This window comes from Cyprinus carpio, chromosome B19 (genome assembly GCF_018340385.1).
Source record: "Cyprinus carpio isolate SPL01 chromosome B19, ASM1834038v1, whole genome shotgun sequence".
NCBI classification, from domain to species: domain Eukaryota; kingdom Metazoa; phylum Chordata; class Actinopteri; order Cypriniformes; family Cyprinidae; genus Cyprinus; species Cyprinus carpio.
In genome coordinates, this window is record NC_056615.1 from 10,356,745 (window position 1) to 10,375,718 (window position 18,974).

The window sequence follows — 18,974 nt, forward strand, 5'->3', positions numbered from 1 at the left end:
GGTAGCTTTATGTGCTATTCATAAATCAGTAAGCCAAAAAAAAGGTGCTTCTTCTGAGATTCTGAAGTGTCCAACCAATGGACACTTTAGTATGCCCTGAGACCACATGAGCGAAATCAACAAGGTCACAAAGGACACAACACAACTGACATCGTAGCTCACATGACAGTGCCAATAAGGTGTGGATTTAAATCTACATGCATGCATACACATAGAATGTACTTTATTAACTTATTAACTATGTACTTAATTTCTTCATTAAATTCAGAATATATTCTGACATTGTGTGTCATTTCAGATGCATAATTTGTTTTGTTGACTTTGGGTGGATGAGGGAAAATATCTGAAGTGCTTTCACACTTCACTAAACAGACAAATTAACAAAAATGTAAGAATAAGAACATTTCAGATGTTCTTGTAATTTTGTAGTTTTATGACTATATTTGTCTATATAGGCTACTATGTTCAATAGTAAGAATCAATATGAGGAATGAGTATGTTTGACAGGTATAGGTCTACAGTTTTTTTAGACCAAGCCTTTGCCAGTGGTTCTCAACCAGGGGCTTGAGGCTCATTAAGGAGCATCAGCAAACTTCAGAGGAAGCCTCAAGATATTCCCCTAACCAGCCAAAAAATAAATAAAAAAGGAAACCTTATATAAATATTAGTGCTGTCAAATGATTAATCGCGATTAATCGCATCCAAAATAAAAGTTTTTGTTTACATAATACATGTATGTGTAATGTGTATATTTATTATGTATATATAAATACATACATATACAGTAAATATTTTGAAAATATTTACATGTATATACATTTATATATTTATATTCTTATAATTTATATTATATATAAATATATTTAATATATAAACATAACATATTTTTTCTTAAATGTATACATGCATGTGTTTGTAATTATATATACATAATAAATATACACAGCATACACACATATATTATGTAAACAAAACTTTTATTTTGGATGTGATTAATCGTGATTAATCATTTGACAGCACTAATAAATATGACTCTTTTTTTTCTTTTCCTCGTTATCGTTGAGAAAACCTATAATTCTAAGATAAAAGCTTATTATATGACAATCAGTGAATTAACAATAATAATGATAGTCAGATGATATTTTGCTGAGTGTGTTGCGCTGCAGGATTGCCATGGACAGCTGACTGTGTGTGGTGGTCAGTTCACAACAGTGACAGAAATGAATCTTTTTCAACAGGTTTTAAATGATTTTTACCCTTTATGGGTATTTTTATCTTTGTAAAAGATAGAAGTGTGTCAAATTCTTACATTTAATCAATAAGGTCAATTACAATAATAAGACATTTGGGGCTGTTACCAAACAAATCAAATCATTATCAACAAAATGCATCTTTGCAATGCAGAGGAAACACATAAACTGCATCTGAACTGGCATTTAGATGTATTTACACACTGTTTAATGCAGGACACGAATGCATTTTAACCTGCAGTTACAAATGCATAAATAATGTTTTGATATTTTAACCCTGAACGTTGTTTACTGTTATTTGAAATTATTTGTAAAAAATAAAAAAGATACTTTAAATGTAAAATTAAGTCCGCCAGCAGGTGGCAGCAAGTCACTGTTAATAAGTGAGTCATTGCGATTTCATTCAGGAAGAAACTCATGTTTTTCAGAGACGCAAAACAGTGCTGTGGCTTTGTTTGGAACCATTTTTTTTGCCGAAATAGAACAAAAATAGGCAATATGGTGTCTAAAACGTAAGTCTCTTAAATTCTTTTTTATTGAACTGATGTATAAAATCAACATCACATTTGTGGATTTTGCGAAAAATTTCACTCTTCGTGTGATATTGATTAACTATATGAAATGATATAAATATATACATTTTCTGCCCCCATATCTTGAATTTTGGGAGCATTCTAAATGCATTTTATTTTACTGAATCATGCAGTGAAAGAACACACTCTAAACGAGCAGTAATTCTAGCTGTTTAAGCACTCATAACTCCTCTTATTAATCAATGAATCTGTCCATACACTGTATGATAAATGAATCTCGTATACTTACATCGTACGTACATCTGTTGCTTAAGATGAGGGAATTCGTGAGTTTCAGTCTGAACAAAACTCGGGGGTTTCAGCGATGACTAATCTGAAGTCTTTTGATTGGGTGCTGCATTCCTAAGTTCAACAGAATCGTGTATGATTGGTTATAATGAGCAACGCTGTAAAAACGCGTAAAAGTAAAATATGATGTAACGCAGGTCTAATTTAATACAGCAATGGAAACTTCATTTCAAAACCAGGGGACCCCACAAGTGTATTTTTTGGCTGTTGTGGGAGGTCCGGGACCCATCCAGTCCCCCCAATTCGAACACTGAATGATGATTCTCTTTCTGAACACACGTCACAGAGTGACTGTTCTGAGATCAGCGGTCTCGAGGCTTCGCGTTCTCGCGAGGCGGGTGCGTGAGGTTTACACGCGCGGGGCACGCTGGGAAGCCCTTTCTCTACGAGGCCATCTTGGTGTGATCAGGAGGTGAGCGCGGCTCTGTCGGAAACTATCAAAATACTAATTTTAAGACTTTTGTCACGGATACAAACTTATAATTTTGAAAGTCTAGGTCTTGATTTGTCGCTCTTCTGTGTTTAGGTTGGCCAGAACGGACTAATCAGGAAAAATGGTGGCTGCAAAGAAAGCGGTGAGTAGAGCGCGATGCTGCGCCGCGGAACATCACGTGGAAGCTCCGCCACAGGCCTGATCAGAAGAACCAACACGTTTTCAGCCACGCTTTTTGGTTTTTGAGATTAAAGTTACGCAGTTGAGGTGTTAATAGGCATTATACGGGGCAGATGTTTGTCTCTTTCCGGTGAAGGGCTGTTGGGTGGGCTGATTGTGAGCTAGTTCAAGAGTGCAGCTGCTTGACAGGATGTTTCTAGTACAGGGGTTTTGTATTGTGTATATATATTATTGTTAATATATTTCATATAAGTGTCTCCGCAAAACGTGATGCGTCTTTATCAGACAAACGCTTATTACGTAAATTAAAGCCGCATTCAATAAATCATTGTGTCTCTATGTACAATGATTGTAGTACGGGAGCAATACTTATGAAATATCATTGAGATATAACTTTAGTGTTGAATTGTGGTTATCTGTGAAGCAGACTTGATATGGACACGTTTTGTATACTGTTTATAAGTTCATTGACGTGATCTTCAGTAGTGTGAATGGGATGTGACTGGAAATGTAGCTTATTTGTGTAAGAAGTGTTATATTAATGTTCTAGACTTAATGCATATATTTGTCTAGTGCACAAGATTCATATGCAGAATTCGCACCCCTTTCAAAGAAACTACTGATAATAGTCTGACGTAAACTATATTTGACATGTTACTGTATTCTGGTGTATTTATGGTTTTATCTTCATCTTTACAGAAAAAGTCCCTGGAGTCCATTAACTCCAGACTGCAGCTTGTGATGAAGAGCGGTAAATACGTTCTCGGATACAAGCAGTCTCAGAAAATGATTCGCCAAGGAAAAGCCAAGCTGGTAATCCTTGCCAACAACTGTCCCGCTCTGAGGTGTGTGTGCTGCTCTCACAACTGCTTTGTGAATCCACTGGCATTATGCAAATAATCTGTGGTGTCTTAGTCAATACAATTGAATAAGAGCTGAGGATATTTTAATGATTCAGGTTTTTTTCTTTTTCTAGGAAATCTGAGATTGAGTACTACGCTATGTTGGCCAAAACCGGAGTCCATCATTACAGTGGAAACAACATTGAGCTCGGCACAGCCTGTGGCAAATACTACAGGGTGTGCACACTGGCCATCATCGACCCTGGTGTGTATTCATGCATCTGTTCCTTTCACTGGGAGAACCCATGTGACTTGATTTTAAACTTGTGATTTATTGTAACTTTCCCTTTTAACTGGTTTAGTAGATTATTATTTTTTATATATATATATAAGTAGATGTACATTTAAAAGGTTGCTGGTATGTTTGGCGATATTCTGAATCCAATGTGGGACTCTAGATCATCGTAGACATTGTCTGACTGTCCTTTGCATTTTCAATATTAATATTGTTTCTAGGTTAAATGAATTGTTCTGTCATTAATGCCTTTCTCTTGTGTTTATAGGTGATTCTGACATAATCAGAAGCATGCCAGACCAGCAGCAGCCGGGGGAGAAGTAGAGTTATTTCCACCAGATCTTATTAGAAATAAAATTGGTTAAAATGGTCTTTGTGGTTTTTGGTTATTTTTTGTCTCAGATTTTGTTCAGACTTGATGTCTGATGGATAAAAGGTGTGAACTTTTCCCCCCTTCTCAACTTTTGATCTGATAATGTTGAGGAAGGGGATATTAAGTCACTATGTTTCAGATATTCTAGTTTTTTGTTTTTTTGTATGAAAAAAGATCATTATGATATCTGTTTCTGGGATTCTTGATATGCTCTTGGGGAATGTTTATTTTTCCCAATTTCTTACAAAGTCCAGTATTTTCTTTATATTAGTTAAAATGACTTTATGTGTGCTGTGAATTCAATTTGAGCCACAGCAATGGGATGAACCCAAAACTACACATTCACAACTTCAATATGTATTACAGTTTTGCCACTAGAGGGTGCGATATGTAAGGTTTTTTTTTTTTTTTTTTTTTTTTTTTTGTAGTCAAAAACATTTTATCAGTACAGGGTGAATTACAGTGTAGTAGTATACAATGTTATCTTTTGGTTTTAACATTTCTGTAGCCCAGTCCTAAATCTGAAAAATATGCATAAGTTGTTGATAGAGAATTGTTACGCAGTCTTAAACGAAAGGCCGGTGATCCATTGGATTTAACTGAAAAATGTTGTATAACTTTGTTTTAAATTGCTATCAGTTATATTTTGTTCATGTAGTTTTTCCTAATTTTAAATGGTATGTGCCAGTTTGAACAAATCTTTAATATATAAAATTAGAAGAGGTTGACTTTTCTTTTACAGGTTTGAGGATAAAATATTTAACGAGATATTTAAATTGCTCAACTCCACAGTTATCTGAATTAAAATTGGAAATGATGTCATTTCTGTGGCAATGTGCCAGTGTCAGCAATAAATAGACACAGTTTGTGTAAACCAGGCACATTAATTAATTACTCTCTAAACAAGGCAAATGTGCAAAATGAGACCTTTGTTTTTGTTTTTTTTTTGTTGTATTTATAAACCTTATTTCCGAACTGTTCACATACTCCCCAGTGATTTAATGCAGACCTTGAGATGAGGCTGAGGCATTAGAAATGTGCTTCGGCAACTACATACATACTTTTTTTCCTAAGGATTTTCAGCCCAAAATAAATATCTGACAGGCCTAAAGCGCTTGAGCAGAGAAAACATCAAACGCTCTCTTCACTGAAGTGATTGCCCTAGTTTCCTCAGTCACGTGTAGTCAGTTTTGAAGTCTAATTCTTAAGTACCCACACAGATAAATATAATCAGCCTCAACTGAGCATGTTCAGTGAGCTTGCAAAATGAAAGGATAAATAGGGAACTGGAGTGATGTGCATGAGATTGCAACAGTGCTTCAGTAAAGACCTCAGGCTGTTTTTAGTTTTATATACTAAAGCCTCACTGGACAGCATCCTTGGACCATCAAAAATAGGTCAGTGGATGAAGTGCATGTATATTTCAGTTTCTTGTAACTAAAGTAATTGGTAAAACCCTGACACAGTTCTGCTGAGGCACGACTGAAAGTAGGTGAATCCATCTCATCTGGTCAAGCAAAAGTAATGCCACACTTTAATTGTGAAGTCAATCCACTCTGATCTATGCCAGATCTCCCTGGGCTTCCACAGACATCAGGCAAAAGACAGCCATAATGAAGCATTACTGGAATATTTTATTGTTTAGAAATAAGACATAAGCCAGTTAGGATGTGTAACAAGACGAAGACAAACATTCACAGGCATCCTACCTACTGACAAGACATTGTTCTGGGTTTCTGAGAATTCCTTTTGTGATATCCACTGATAATTACTTCATTTTTATGAGAAATATTGTGAGAATATTATAATAGAAATTACAGGTCACGATACAATACAAAAGTAATATTCCAAATACACAGAATCTTTTTAAATTGTGTTTCATATGAAGCTAATTCGGAGATGCTCAACTGAAGATGAAAGTCTACGCACAGAACAATGAAAGACAATTCCTACATCTATCAATCTCTAACACTTTCATTAATGCTTCTATATCTAATGTTACCATGATGAATAAACGTAAGTATATAGTCATTTTCAGCTATGGATACATGTTACAAAATACCCTTGCATAGCCACTGTATATAAAAATTAAAAATGTTCCCAATAACAGAAGCTACTTTGAGCTAGAAGATGACTGGGGGAGATGCTATGTCATCTGAACTCGGCTACATGCTAATCTACTGTCGGGGTCACATCGTTTACTTTTCATTTGTCACAATTACTGATTAACACACCATCCATCACAGACAATAACATGAATGAATAATATTCACATGTGCAAAAATATTGCAGTCTGCAGCCATAGATTGTAACCTAGTGATAATGACAGAAAAGTTACACTACTTCTCTAAACAGGTGTGTGTAACTTCACCAAATGACAAAAATGATTTCCTAACACCCATAATTCTCATTTATTCACTGAGCACTGTCTGGTTCAATGCAAGTCAAGATAAGTCGACACCACTTGTGACATAATGTTGACTACCACAAAAATGGTCTGGTCCCTTGTTTTCTTTAAAAAGAAGCAAAAATTAAGGTAGGTTAGGCACCTACAATAGAAGTGAATGGGGCCATTTTTTAAAGGATTTTAGGTGTGAAGCTTCTAGTTTCATAAAAGCACTAACTTTAATATTTCTCTTAAAACCTGTGTATTATTTGAGCTGTAACGCTGTTCAAAGGGTTAGTTTACCCAAAAATCATTAATTGACAATGTCGTTCCGAACCCTTAAGACCTTTGTTCATCTTCGAAACACAAATTAAGATATTTTTGATGAAATCCGAGAGCTTTCTGACCCTGCATAGACAGCAACACAACTGAAACGTTCAAGACCCAGAAAGGTAGTAAGGATATTGTTAAAATAGTCCATGTAACCTCAGGGGTTCAACCTTAATTTTACGAAGCTATGAGAATACTTTTTGTGTGCAAAGAAAACAAAAATTAACAACTTTATTCAACAATCTCTTCTCTTCCGCGTCAGACTTCGACACGCAATACATATTTTTGTTTTCTTTGCACACAAAAATTATTCTCGTAGCTTCGTAAAATTACGGTTGAACCAGTGATGTCACATGGACTGTTTAAACAATGTCCTTTCTACCTTTCTGGACCTTGAACATGGTAGTTAATGACAGGATTTCCATTTTTGGGTGAACTATCCCATGAATCTATTTTAATAGTCAATTTAGGGGTTTAGGAGTTAAATTGTAAAATGGTACATAACGTAACAGAAAAAGATTGTGATTTTGTTTTACACTAAAATCGTGTAAATGTGTAACTTTAACAGATTGGCCCAATTCACTTCCATTCAAAGTACCTTGACTATAAAGATGCATTTACATTACCAAAATTTGAGAAAAATGTGTTTTTTTTTTCTTTTTTTTTAAGTAAACAAGTGACAAGTCCTTTAATTTGAAGTCAGATCCCCCATGATACATGAATCTTTAAAATGTTTCAAATCTAAACCAAATTTTCACAAATGTTTAGTGTATACAGCTTTATAACTGTTCCCAAGCAGCAGGATCATTCAGCCTTTGCGACATCTAAACCATCTAAAACTAACAATTAGAATTTGATTGATTAAAAGAGAATATTAATCAGTGACTGCATAATGTTTTGGGACATTGTGTATAAAGGAAGACTTAAAAGATTTTACTTTGTTAGATAAAATGGTGTAGAATTGCTTGCTTTATTTTTTTTTTACAACAAATTTAGTTATATTCTGAATAAAAATTTGTCATTTTTATTTCGTACAGTACAACGAAATTAAAGTGAAAATGCCGGCTTCTTACATTCAGTATATTTCTAGGTAATTCCCATTTTAAAAGTGCTCTTCATAACTCCTGTGTTTATCATGCACGCCGCATTCGAATCTCAGGTATATCAGTAGACAACAACACTACTGAGTAGTTCACAGTATTAAAAAGGCCAGTGCCGCACATAATCGCCGAAAGTGCAAATCAGATTGGAGCTGACACACAGCATTGGGTTGCCAGGACAGCTGGGCAGCCTCATCGAGGGAAGGGCGTCTCAAAGTCATACTGCTGCCTCCAGAGAGGAGACTTACATCACACAGCGACAAACAGGAGACTGGGGCAATGGAATAAGCTATTGTGACGGAGGGTGTTTCTTTGGAGAGGGTTTGGGAGGAGCGTAGTAAGAGAGCGGTGTGATTCTCAAGCTGAAACGTACTGAGGAGGGGGATCCTTCGGTGGAATGGCGATGGCCTCCTCGTAGGGTGGAAGTAGTACCTGAAAATAAAGCAGTAACATATTAGTAAACGCTTTACGTATACAATAAGTTCCCCTTTTATGTTGTACACTATATTCTTAAATTAATCAAGACACAAAGAATGAAAAGCCATTAGCACACATGCTGTGTGTCATGAATATAATGAGTCTAGATAGAGTTTAAAGAAACCATGTCTAATATCACTTCTGGTTCATTCTTCACATTGGACATAATTGGTCAAGTTGAGAGCACTGCATTGTGGGATACATTACTCTAGTCAGCTACTGCACATTTTGGCAAACGCAGTAGGTCATCCATAAGGAGCCCCGCACATGAACATTGGAGAGAAATAAACTGTCACATTGGAACAAAAAAAGGAATAATTGCTACAAATTGAGAATTCATTTTCCACAACTTAATTCATTCCCTCATTTTTAGTTTTCGTTTTACACAAAAAGTATTCTCGTAGCTTCATAAAATTAAGGTTGAAGACCTGATGTCACGTGGATTATTTTAACAATGTCCTTACTACCTTTCTAGGTCTTGAACGTGTCAGTTGCATTGCTGTCTATGGAGGGTCAGAAAGCTCTCGGATTTCGTCAAAAATATCTTAATTTGTTTTCTGAAGATGAACAGAGGTCTTACAGGTTTGGAACAACATGGGAGTTAGTAAATAATGACAGAATTTTCATTTTTGGGGGAACTAACCCTTTAGATCATGATTTACCTAAATTAAAACTAGCTAACAAATTATTACAACATGGCTACAATTTAACTAAAATAAGGGAAGAAATAAGTACAATGTGGCCTTGAACCAAAAAATGGGCCAAATTAATAAAACATGGCCAGGAATTAATATGTTCTTAATTTGTGGTCACAAGATCTATTTTTTCTTTTATATGTCATGTTCTGGGCTCTGTACATCTGGGTATTTCTTTACATAGTGTACATATTTAAGTATCTTTGATATAATAGTATTGTTTTTGTTAGTATTTTGAATAAGATTTTATTTATAGATTTTATAAATATCATCTTAACTTAAGTTAAAGTTTAAATCTTGTTTTGCTTTTGACGTTTTTATTTATTCAAATATGTCTAAATAGTTTTTATTAAGTTTTAGTTTTTAGTATTTCAACTAAATAAAAAAAGAGAACTGTTGCCTTGGCAACTAGTTGAAATAAAAGTTTAATGTTTTTATATTTTATTTTAATGATAGAAACCCAGGCAAAGTATACATAATATATACTGAAGATATAATAGGTGTAGCATGGAAGTATGTTTTGAAAATAGCCATTGATCTGCTTTAGAGGATGCAGGTTTGAATCCTGCCTGTTCCTTACTGTCTCTATCTGTAATAAATACCTTTTAAAAAAAAATTTTTTTGTTGCTTTGCTAGTCACCTGTAAACCAAGGCCATGGAAGACATAAAACTAAAGCATTTTTAAGCAACTCTGAGTCAGAGGGTCCCCAAAATGCTATCCATCTCCGCAGAAGATAGTTCATTCTCCCTATACAGAAAAACCAGCCCAAAACATTCCTGTTATTATGAAAAGGTAAGCTAATTAGTAATATGGTCATGAATGCCCAGAGGGGATCACATTTTCCCTTGTCAGGATGGCTGGAATGCGGATTTCAAATGAACCAAACAAGTGTGCACAGTTATGTAACGGCCTGCAGCTGAATGTTGAAAAAGCCCCATGCTTCTCAATGGCCTTTTATTTCAGTTCTTTCTGTCTCTTTTTAAAGCATCTGACCACTCATTATACTGGTTGTCCATCTGTGGAATTCATCTGTGGAATGACCCGGGCAATCCAATTAGTCAGATTCTAAACATACAAATAAAATGCATTTCTTCAAAGCACTCTAAGTCACTTTAGATGAAAGCATCTGTCAAATGCATTAAATGTAACTCTTCATGCATGTGAGTTGTCAGTGACTGGAGGGACTGGAGGGTCAACAGAGCAGCAGGACAGACAGACAGAGGCAGTAAGACAGGATTACTTATGGCAGACAGTAGTGGGATTAGAGGCAGTAGAGGAACACAGCACACTGCCCTCTCTAATGCCCTCCATAAACACTGACTCAACAACACAGAGGGCATGAGGAGACCGTCATCATGATCCTGCTGCGATGCACATCAGAACATCCCCTATAGCTGTGCAGAGATAAACTATGTGAGACTGAATCACATGTTGGACTAGGAACTGAACCTGGTAATTCTCAATATGTTTAGTTTGGTTAATGGTATTTAAACATTTGCATTCTTTTGCTGACATGTACAGCATAAGAAGTTTAGCCTGATTTGCGAAAGAATGACTTTTGTGGATTAATTATTTTCAGTGAATCGATTGATATGACTCACAAACTCACTGAATCAATTCACATTTCAATTACTGAACCATGATTCATTACTTTGTCCAACTCCTAAATAAAAGTTAAAGATATACATTCAGAAAATAATTATTTTGCCTTTTCAATGTTTAATTTGAATGTAATTTCTAATATATTTATTGTAATTCAAATGTTACCAAAATAATATATTTTTTTAATTCTATAGTTTGTTTATAAAAATATAAATCTCATATATATATGGTATAATAAAGGTAGTATCTTGTATTTGTTGCCTCCTTAAATGTACTAAAAGATTAATTAATGGAATCAGTAAGGAACTTGGTGTATTAAATGGAATCAAATTCAAACTCCTTCTGATTATTATCCATAATTACACTACCCCCATTCAAAAGTTTGGAGTCTAAGTTTTTCTGTTTTTAAAAGAAGTCTGGATTTACTTGATCAAAAAAACAGTACAAACTAATGTTGTGTAATATTATCACAATGTAAAATAGAAAATAGTTATTTATTCCTGTGTTGGCAAAACTGAATTTTTAGCAGCTTTGCTAAGAAGCTTTAACTCAGTCTTTTATTTTTATTACTACTGAATACAGTTGTGCTGCTTAATATTTTTCTGGAAACTATGATACATTTTTCCAGGATTACTGATGAATAGAAACCTCAATAAAACAGCATTTAGTTGAAATAGTCTGTGTGCGTTCATTATGGAGACATTTGCAAATATGAGTGTAAAGAAACAAGACTCTGTTAAACAGTTTATGTTCATATAAACCTCTGACTTACTGTAGTGTCATTTGTGGTGACATAAACCAGGACCTCTGTAGTGCTTCTTCCACTGACGTATCTGTAGCAGTTCCACACACAGGCAATAAGGTAAGCCTAAAGAGAAAAAATAGAAACAACAGCCGCTGATGCTAAATAAAACACCACCATAAATCATGTGCATATGGCTTATGCATTAAAAATAATGAGCCACAGATACAGTGCATTTTCTACACTATTTAATTTCCAGCTGGTAAAAAAAATTATAACAAGAACATATGGGACAAATAACATAAATGTGATTTTTTCATTTAAGATCCATTTTTGGTTTAAAATACACAAAGTGTCAGTATGAGCTAAGGTTGTGCTATAACTGGTCACCTTGCTTTTTTTATTCTTCATTTTTAATAATAACCTTTTATCTTTTTGCATGTATGCTAGAGAAGTAGTTCAACCCAAAAAATGCTAAATTAATACAATGCTGACAAACCTAAAAACTATCAATGATGATGTTCATTCTCAGAGGTGATTCAGACAGATCACAATGCAACAAACAACCTATTAGACTGTCATGAGCATGAGGTTAATTTTAGCACACTGTGTTTATCCCAGCAGAGTAATCTGCCTCTCTCTAATGCGTGCAGGCTGTCATAAAGCGATTTGTATCACATCTGAAGTCTACTGGAAGAGTCAGGTTTCTAGAAGGACAGCACAGTGTTTGTCTGAAACAGTCACATTCACAGTCATTCTGCAGGCTACTGTGCATCACATCTAACTATAGTGAACCAAAAATGATCCGGCAGATCACAATAAAAGGAAAGCGGTACAGTTGTTTCTCTTTACCTTAAAGGCTAAGATGCATCCAACGAAGAGAAGCACTGCTAATACTAGGCACATGTTGTTTGTGGACATCAAGTCCTCTTTGTATGGAAAGGTCCCAGGCTGTTAAAACATAAAGACACAGAATTATACTCGGAAAGTAATTCAAAGTTTGACATTTTAAGAGTCGGATCAGATACGTACCAACTGCTGAAGATAGTCCTGTATGGTGTTGGGGTAAACAACAACACTTATCGCTACCAGTGTGTTAAGAGCAAAGTCAAAGATCTGGTAGCAGAAGAAAGGAATGATCCATGCAGCATGTTGCTGAAAGAAAAGAAAGAACTCATTTTACAATGCAGCACAAACTGATGAATTAAGCACTTAATTTGATTAATTTAGCAGAATCATAATAAATAGACTGAGTCTTATCTGATGAGCTTCAATCATCTTTCAATCACAAATGGAAGTTCTGTTTTATTAACTCACCCTGGTGTTTAAGTTCAATGCAAGTAAGAAAGTCTCATGGGTTTGGAACAACATAATGGTGTGTAAATAATGGCAGAACTTTCATTTTTAGGTGAATAATCCATTTAATAATAAGCAAGCTGACAAACCTTATATGCACCGTAGGTCGCCATCCCACAAATCAAAATCATCAGCAATGAAATTGCAGCAGCGATACACATATCTGTAGAGGAAATACACAACATCAGATCTGCACAAGCAATATAGAGTCTAACGGCCAAAATGTAGCATCTAGGATTGGGTCTAAATATCAGTTCTAAAAATCCCAAGATTTATCTTTTAATATGACAAGCATTTCACTAAATGTTATTTTGCCTGGCATCCAGCTCATTTCACTTCGAGTCGAGATTCTGCTGAGCTCACTACAAAAACTCAAATAATGCTTGGAATGAATGTTTTTATTTTTAACATCAACTGTTTTAATAGTGTTTTAATAATAGAAAGTCAAGAGCGTTCCTTGTAAAGTTCATAGAGAATTTCTTGTAGGCTACATTTCTACAAATTAACTGCAATGACTGTAGACTGGGCCAGATAAATCTAATAATCCTAATTTGATCCAAATCATATTGACCTGCATGAGGAATTTATTAGAAATGATACTGAATCAAATTAAGACTGTTGAACTATCAACAAACAGGAAAATATATCTGTCTAAATTTTAATGAATATTCTTATCATGCATTGAAATTTCTATGAAAATGCAGTGAAATATATCTATGTAAATTGTAAAGAATTGTCATTATGCCATAAAATTTCTTTAAAAAAAAGCATTGTAATATATCCATCAATTGTTTTGCATTGAAATTTCTATGGAAATGCAATTAAATATATCTGTGTACATTTCTGAATGATTCATTCATGAACCAACTTACTAATTCATCAGAAACAGCTAGAGACTGACATACGAGCCGGTAACATTGCCCGCCTAAGTTAAAATTTTATTAGCTCAGTCTAGCACTCACAAGACATTACAGGCACCATGAACTAGTTACCTGACCTACTATCTATAGTGCTGTGTTTCCAACCAGACTCTCATTCTCTCCAAAACACAGGCATATCTCATATTATTGAGAAATACAAACAAAAAAGCTTTACCGATCATAAAATAGCCTAGTAAGCACACAGTGGAGCAAAACAAGTGAAATATCTGCTCTAACTCCTCCACTGCCAGCCGGGAGATTTCTGGCCTTAGTTTATAATTTTCCAACTTTTTAGAGTATATAATATTATCACTGACATCCTGAATTACTATTACAGATTGAATTAACCCAATGGCTAATAGTACAGGGTTTTTCTAAACTCTGACACTTTTGAATGTGAGGCTGTAACACTATCAAATGAATCTGAGCTGCTCGTGCTCTCAGTACTGGAAGTACATTGAGTTCAGTGGTGCTGGTCTTTGAAATAGAGCTCAATCCCCTGCATATGTTACAGGACACTCCACCGTACACTCTGTCTACTTCAGCGCCTATTACAAAACAGGCTTCATGTAACCAATTACAAGGAATCATAGTTTGAATCCTGCTGATGAGGGCCGGTTTTAATCAAAGTCACCAGAGCCAGAATCTATAGCCGCACAGACAGCAGTGAAATACGATAGCAGTCTTCCAGCTATCACTGAGCTTAAAAGGGTTTTAAAATTGAATAACTATAAGGGATTAAATGACTCAAACGTACTTGCATCGTCCATGACATCCAGATCCGTGCCGAGGTCGGAGCTGGTGAGGTGGTAGTGGTACTGGACTGGGTCATTGAGAGCCGACAACAGGATTAACAAAACCACTGCATTGATCAGCTGAAAAAGACAGAGATTATTATACAACAAATTATTATTATTACGTGAAAACTAACAGAATAAGATGAAAATGTTATGGTCTATTTATGATGTAAATTACATTTTGGAATAAACTTTTCAGATTAGTGTATTGCTCAGTTTGTTATTAAGTTATTATCCCTGCAGTATCTTGTGTGAAGTGAAGTATAAACATACAATCATAATACATGTTTTAATTCATTCATTCATTTATTAATGATATGTGTGTGTGTGTGTGTGTGTGGGTGTGTGTACATATTATTCTAGACCTGCTGAAATGTTTGACATTGCTGTTCGACTTTCCAGACCAAACAAAATTAGTCCCATCAACCATATTATAATGTTAGCTCTACATAACGGACAAATCAAAAATGAAATGAATCTGTGGCACACATTGCCTTTACCCTCATTCACTGTCTCTGATAATGTTTTGTCTGTGACAGCATTTTCCTGTCTGTGTCAGTAAGCATCACGGTAGTTTTTAGGTTAATGAATTCTGCTGCTCCTTGCAGTGCAGAAGAAACTGGAGGTGACCAGAATAATCTGTTCATTTGCATCTCCTATATTTAAGCATCCGGACACAGTTTGATAAGACAAAACTTCCTTTAACAGTTCTGGCACATAATCAAGGATTATTTTTCTATATCTGCAGAATTTTAAACATCAAACGTTTAGGATTTCCCCAAAAAAACACACAAGATTTTCAAAAAAAACGACCACTTTCATTAATTTTAATTCCTCTTATTTAGAAAAGGAATTCAATTAGAATTTTACTAGTGTGATTATTATTTACTAATGATAATAATATTCAAAATAGTTTTTGTTGGATATAAAAATAAACAGAAGGGCTATAAATACGTGTGTTATTTAATATAAGAGCTGTATTGGCTCACCATGTACCAGATGCCCAGGATGATGGTGCCTGTGCGCACATGACAGCACAGGCAGCAGCTGGTCGTGTATCTGTCCCACGGAGAAATCATCTTTCCGAACAAAAACAGCGCGGCTAGTTCATGTATGCCCTTTTTAGCTCGAAGCGATATTATTGCTTAATATATAAATCGATGTTTTTTTTTAGAGATACAGCTCACCGTCGCTGCATTCGGTCGCCGTTAAATCCTGAGTGGCTTCCGTTTCCCGTTAGCGTCCCGTTCTTTCCATTCTGGTTCTTTCCCACCGCTGCATTAATCCAGCTCATCTCCGTACCACGTGACCGGAGGGGGATTTGGCGTGACGTCAGGGGCCCGCTGTTCAGACGCCGGGGAGTCAAAATTTGGATTTATTTTTAAGATGTAGACATTTAAGAAGATACAGTTGTGACAGCAATATATTCATTCAACACCGGGGCAAGTTGTTACAATTGAACCTGAGTTTATCAGCATTGTTTAAAACAACTATTAAACAAAAAATAATTTATGAAACACTAAAAATACAAATATTGTAAATTATGAAATTTTATACAAATTAAAACATAAACTTGCCCAGCCTGAAGAATATGATATATTAAGATAAAATGACAAAAACTGCTGGCCTCTTTGTTTAAAATAAACATGGCTGTGAAGGAACAACAACTGATATTTTAGAAAGATCTCGCTTTTTTTAAAATCATACGTCTATTTAAATATTTTATAGTGGTTAAATTATCCATGGTGACAGGAGTAATGAAAAACACAGGTAAAAACCAGAGCAAAGATGTCTTCAGACTTATTCTCCCTCGGTTACAAAAGTGTTCATATAATCTCCTCCAGTGAGATTATATGAAGGGATCCAGTGTTGATGAGGACAGGGCTCTACGTGACACAGGAGGAGAGCAGATGGCCCATACCAGTGAGACGGTGTGTGTGTGTGTGTGTGTGTGTGTGTGTGTGTGTGTGTGTGTGTGCCTGCTGAGCCTCTGTGGGCGGCAGCTCCTTCACTGCATCAGGGGATTTACAGCTTTCAGCTCTCAGAGTCTCAGCCAATGTAAGTTAGTTTAACAGCAGCAAAACAACACAGTGGCTGTACAAAGAGTGACATGTTCTCAGTTTCACCTGGAATTGGAACTTTCACAACTTGTAGATTTAAATATTTTACTTTTTTTTTTTTTTTTTTAATTAGTTCTGTTTATTTGTATTTTGCATTTTAGTTGCACAACACTCAACTTCTGTAAATTATTGTACTATCATTCAAAAGTTTGGGGTCAGATTTTATATATATATATATATACAGTACAGACCAAAAGTTTGGAAATATTACTATTTTTAATGTTTTTGAAAGAAGTTTCTTCTGCTCATCAAGCCTGCATTTATTTGATCAAAAATACAGAAAAAAATGTAATATTGTGATATATTATTACAATTTAAAATAATTGTTTTTAAATTTATTATACTCTAAATTATCATTTATTTCTGTGATGCAAAGCTGAATTTTTAGGATCATTATCACATGATCCTTTAGAAATCATTCTAATATGATGATTCATTATCAAAGTTGGAAAACAGTTCTGCTGCTTAATATTTTTTTCAGAACATGTGATACTTTTTTAGGATACTTGATGAATAAAAAGTAAAAAAAAAAAAAAAAAAAAAAGAAGCTATGTTTTTAAAATATAAATATTTTGTAATAACAATACACTACTGGTCAGTAATTTGGGGTCAGTAATTTTTTTTTCTTTCTTTTTTTAAATAAAACCAATACTTTTATTCAGCAAGGATGTGTTAAATTGATAAAAAGTGATAGTAAAGAAAATATATTATTAGAATATATATTATTAGAATTTTTTTTTTTTTTTGAATAAATGCAGTTCTTTTTAACCTTTTATTCATCAAATATATTAGACAGCAGAACTGTTTCCAACACTCATAATAAATCAGAATATTAGAATGATTTCTAAATGATCATGTGATAGACTGGATGTTACATGTGACACTGAAGGCTGGAGTAATGATGCTGAAAATTCAGCTTTGCATCACAGGAATAAATTATTTTTTTAAAGTATATTCAAATAGAAAACTATTATTTTAAGTTGTAATAATATTTCACAATACTGTTTTTTCTGTATTTTTGATCAAATAAATGCAGGCTTGATGAACAGAAGAAACTTCTTTCAAAAACATTAAAAATAGTAATGTTTCCAAACTTTTGGTCTGTACTGTATATATATATATATATATATATATATATATATATATATATATATATATATATATATATATATATATATATATATTTTTTTTTTTTAAGAAATCATTACTCTACAATCATTATTCTATTTGCTCAAAAGTGATAGTAATTTAAAATAAAAAATAATAATAAATTAAATGTAACTTATTTTTGTTCATCAAAGAATCCTGAAAAAAATTATCATGGTTTCCACAAAAATATTAAGCAGCGCAACTGTTTTTCAGTATTGATAATAATAAGAAATGTTTCTTGAGCACCAAATCACCATATTAGATTTCTGAAGGATCATGTGACACTGAATTACAGCTTTGCAATCACAGCCTTGGTCAGCGTATGAGTTTTTGGAGATTTTGCCAACCCAAAACTTTTGAATGCTATATATCTGTGGGCAAATACACTCCCAATTACTTAAATTTTTTTTTTTTTTTTTTTTTTTTTTGACAACTGTCTTAAAAACAGACAACTCTTATAATTATTGGGATTAACAAATATCTTTGCAAATACCTACTTGTATGAATTAACAAAAGAAAAACTATATTTCTTTATCAGGTTTTAACAACAGTATAGCATGGCTACCACAGAGGATGGTTGAAAAAAAAAATCCCTATCCCTTTGGGGGGAAAAAACATAAATCAATAAAAAAGGATTTATGTGCCACAGACCTAAATTGAATTGAGAAAAGGCAGGCGAGGTCGTCTCTGTACACGTGACACGAGACTGCACTTATTATCAGGATGCTGCAAAATTGAGCAAACCAACAAATCATTGTCTAGTATACTTTTCTAGTGCATTTTATAAAAATATCAGATTAGAAAAAATGTTACAAGCGATAAAATAATAATTAGCATTTCCTTAACTAGTTCTTGCAATGCAATATAAGTGTGTAAAATGGCAGTTAGAAATGTTATCAACCCAATATTGATGGCTAAATAAAGACACACAATGTACTGTATTTAAAGTATAAAGACAGATTTAAAAGAGGCCAATAACAAGTCAGTATGAAAACAACCGAGAGAAAAAAAAAATGACTAATTGCAATTCAGCATGCAAATATTA

At 34.2% G+C, this 18,974-nt stretch overlaps 2 protein-coding genes across 3 annotated transcripts; one reads left to right on the forward strand and one right to left on the reverse strand.

The window, feature by feature from the left end:
- The first annotated feature begins 2,404 nt into the window (after positions 1 to 2,404).
- Positions 2,405 to 4,252, forward strand: LOC109088527 (60S ribosomal protein L30). Its single transcript, XM_019102687.2, has 5 exons — positions 2,405 to 2,543; positions 2,658 to 2,706; positions 3,444 to 3,589; positions 3,721 to 3,851; positions 4,150 to 4,252. The coding sequence occupies exons 2-5, from the start codon at positions 2,686 to 2,688 to the stop codon at positions 4,203 to 4,205; spliced, it is 354 nt and encodes a 117-aa protein (XP_018958232.1). The 5' UTR covers positions 2,405 to 2,543; positions 2,658 to 2,685; the 3' UTR covers positions 4,206 to 4,252.
- Positions 4,253 to 5,868: 1,616 nt separating this feature from the next.
- On the reverse strand, positions 5,869 to 15,993 carry LOC109088526 (lysosomal-associated transmembrane protein 4B-like). 2 transcript variants are annotated; one of them, XM_019102686.2, is made up of 8 exons: positions 15,848 to 15,993; positions 15,650 to 15,739; positions 14,621 to 14,738; positions 13,033 to 13,106; positions 12,620 to 12,742; positions 12,440 to 12,538; positions 11,618 to 11,713; positions 5,869 to 8,502 (listed from the first exon to the last, which is right to left on the reverse strand). In XM_019102686.2, the coding sequence occupies exons 2-8, from the start codon at positions 15,737 to 15,739 to the stop codon at positions 8,428 to 8,430; spliced, it is 675 nt and encodes a 224-aa protein (XP_018958231.1). In that variant the 5' UTR covers positions 15,848 to 15,993; the 3' UTR covers positions 5,869 to 8,427. The 2 variants fall into 2 exon arrangements, with proteins under 2 accessions (XP_018958231.1, XP_018958230.1); XM_019102685.2 differs by having other exon boundaries at positions 15,650 to 15,950.
- Positions 15,994 to 18,974: the final 2,981 nt, after the last annotated feature.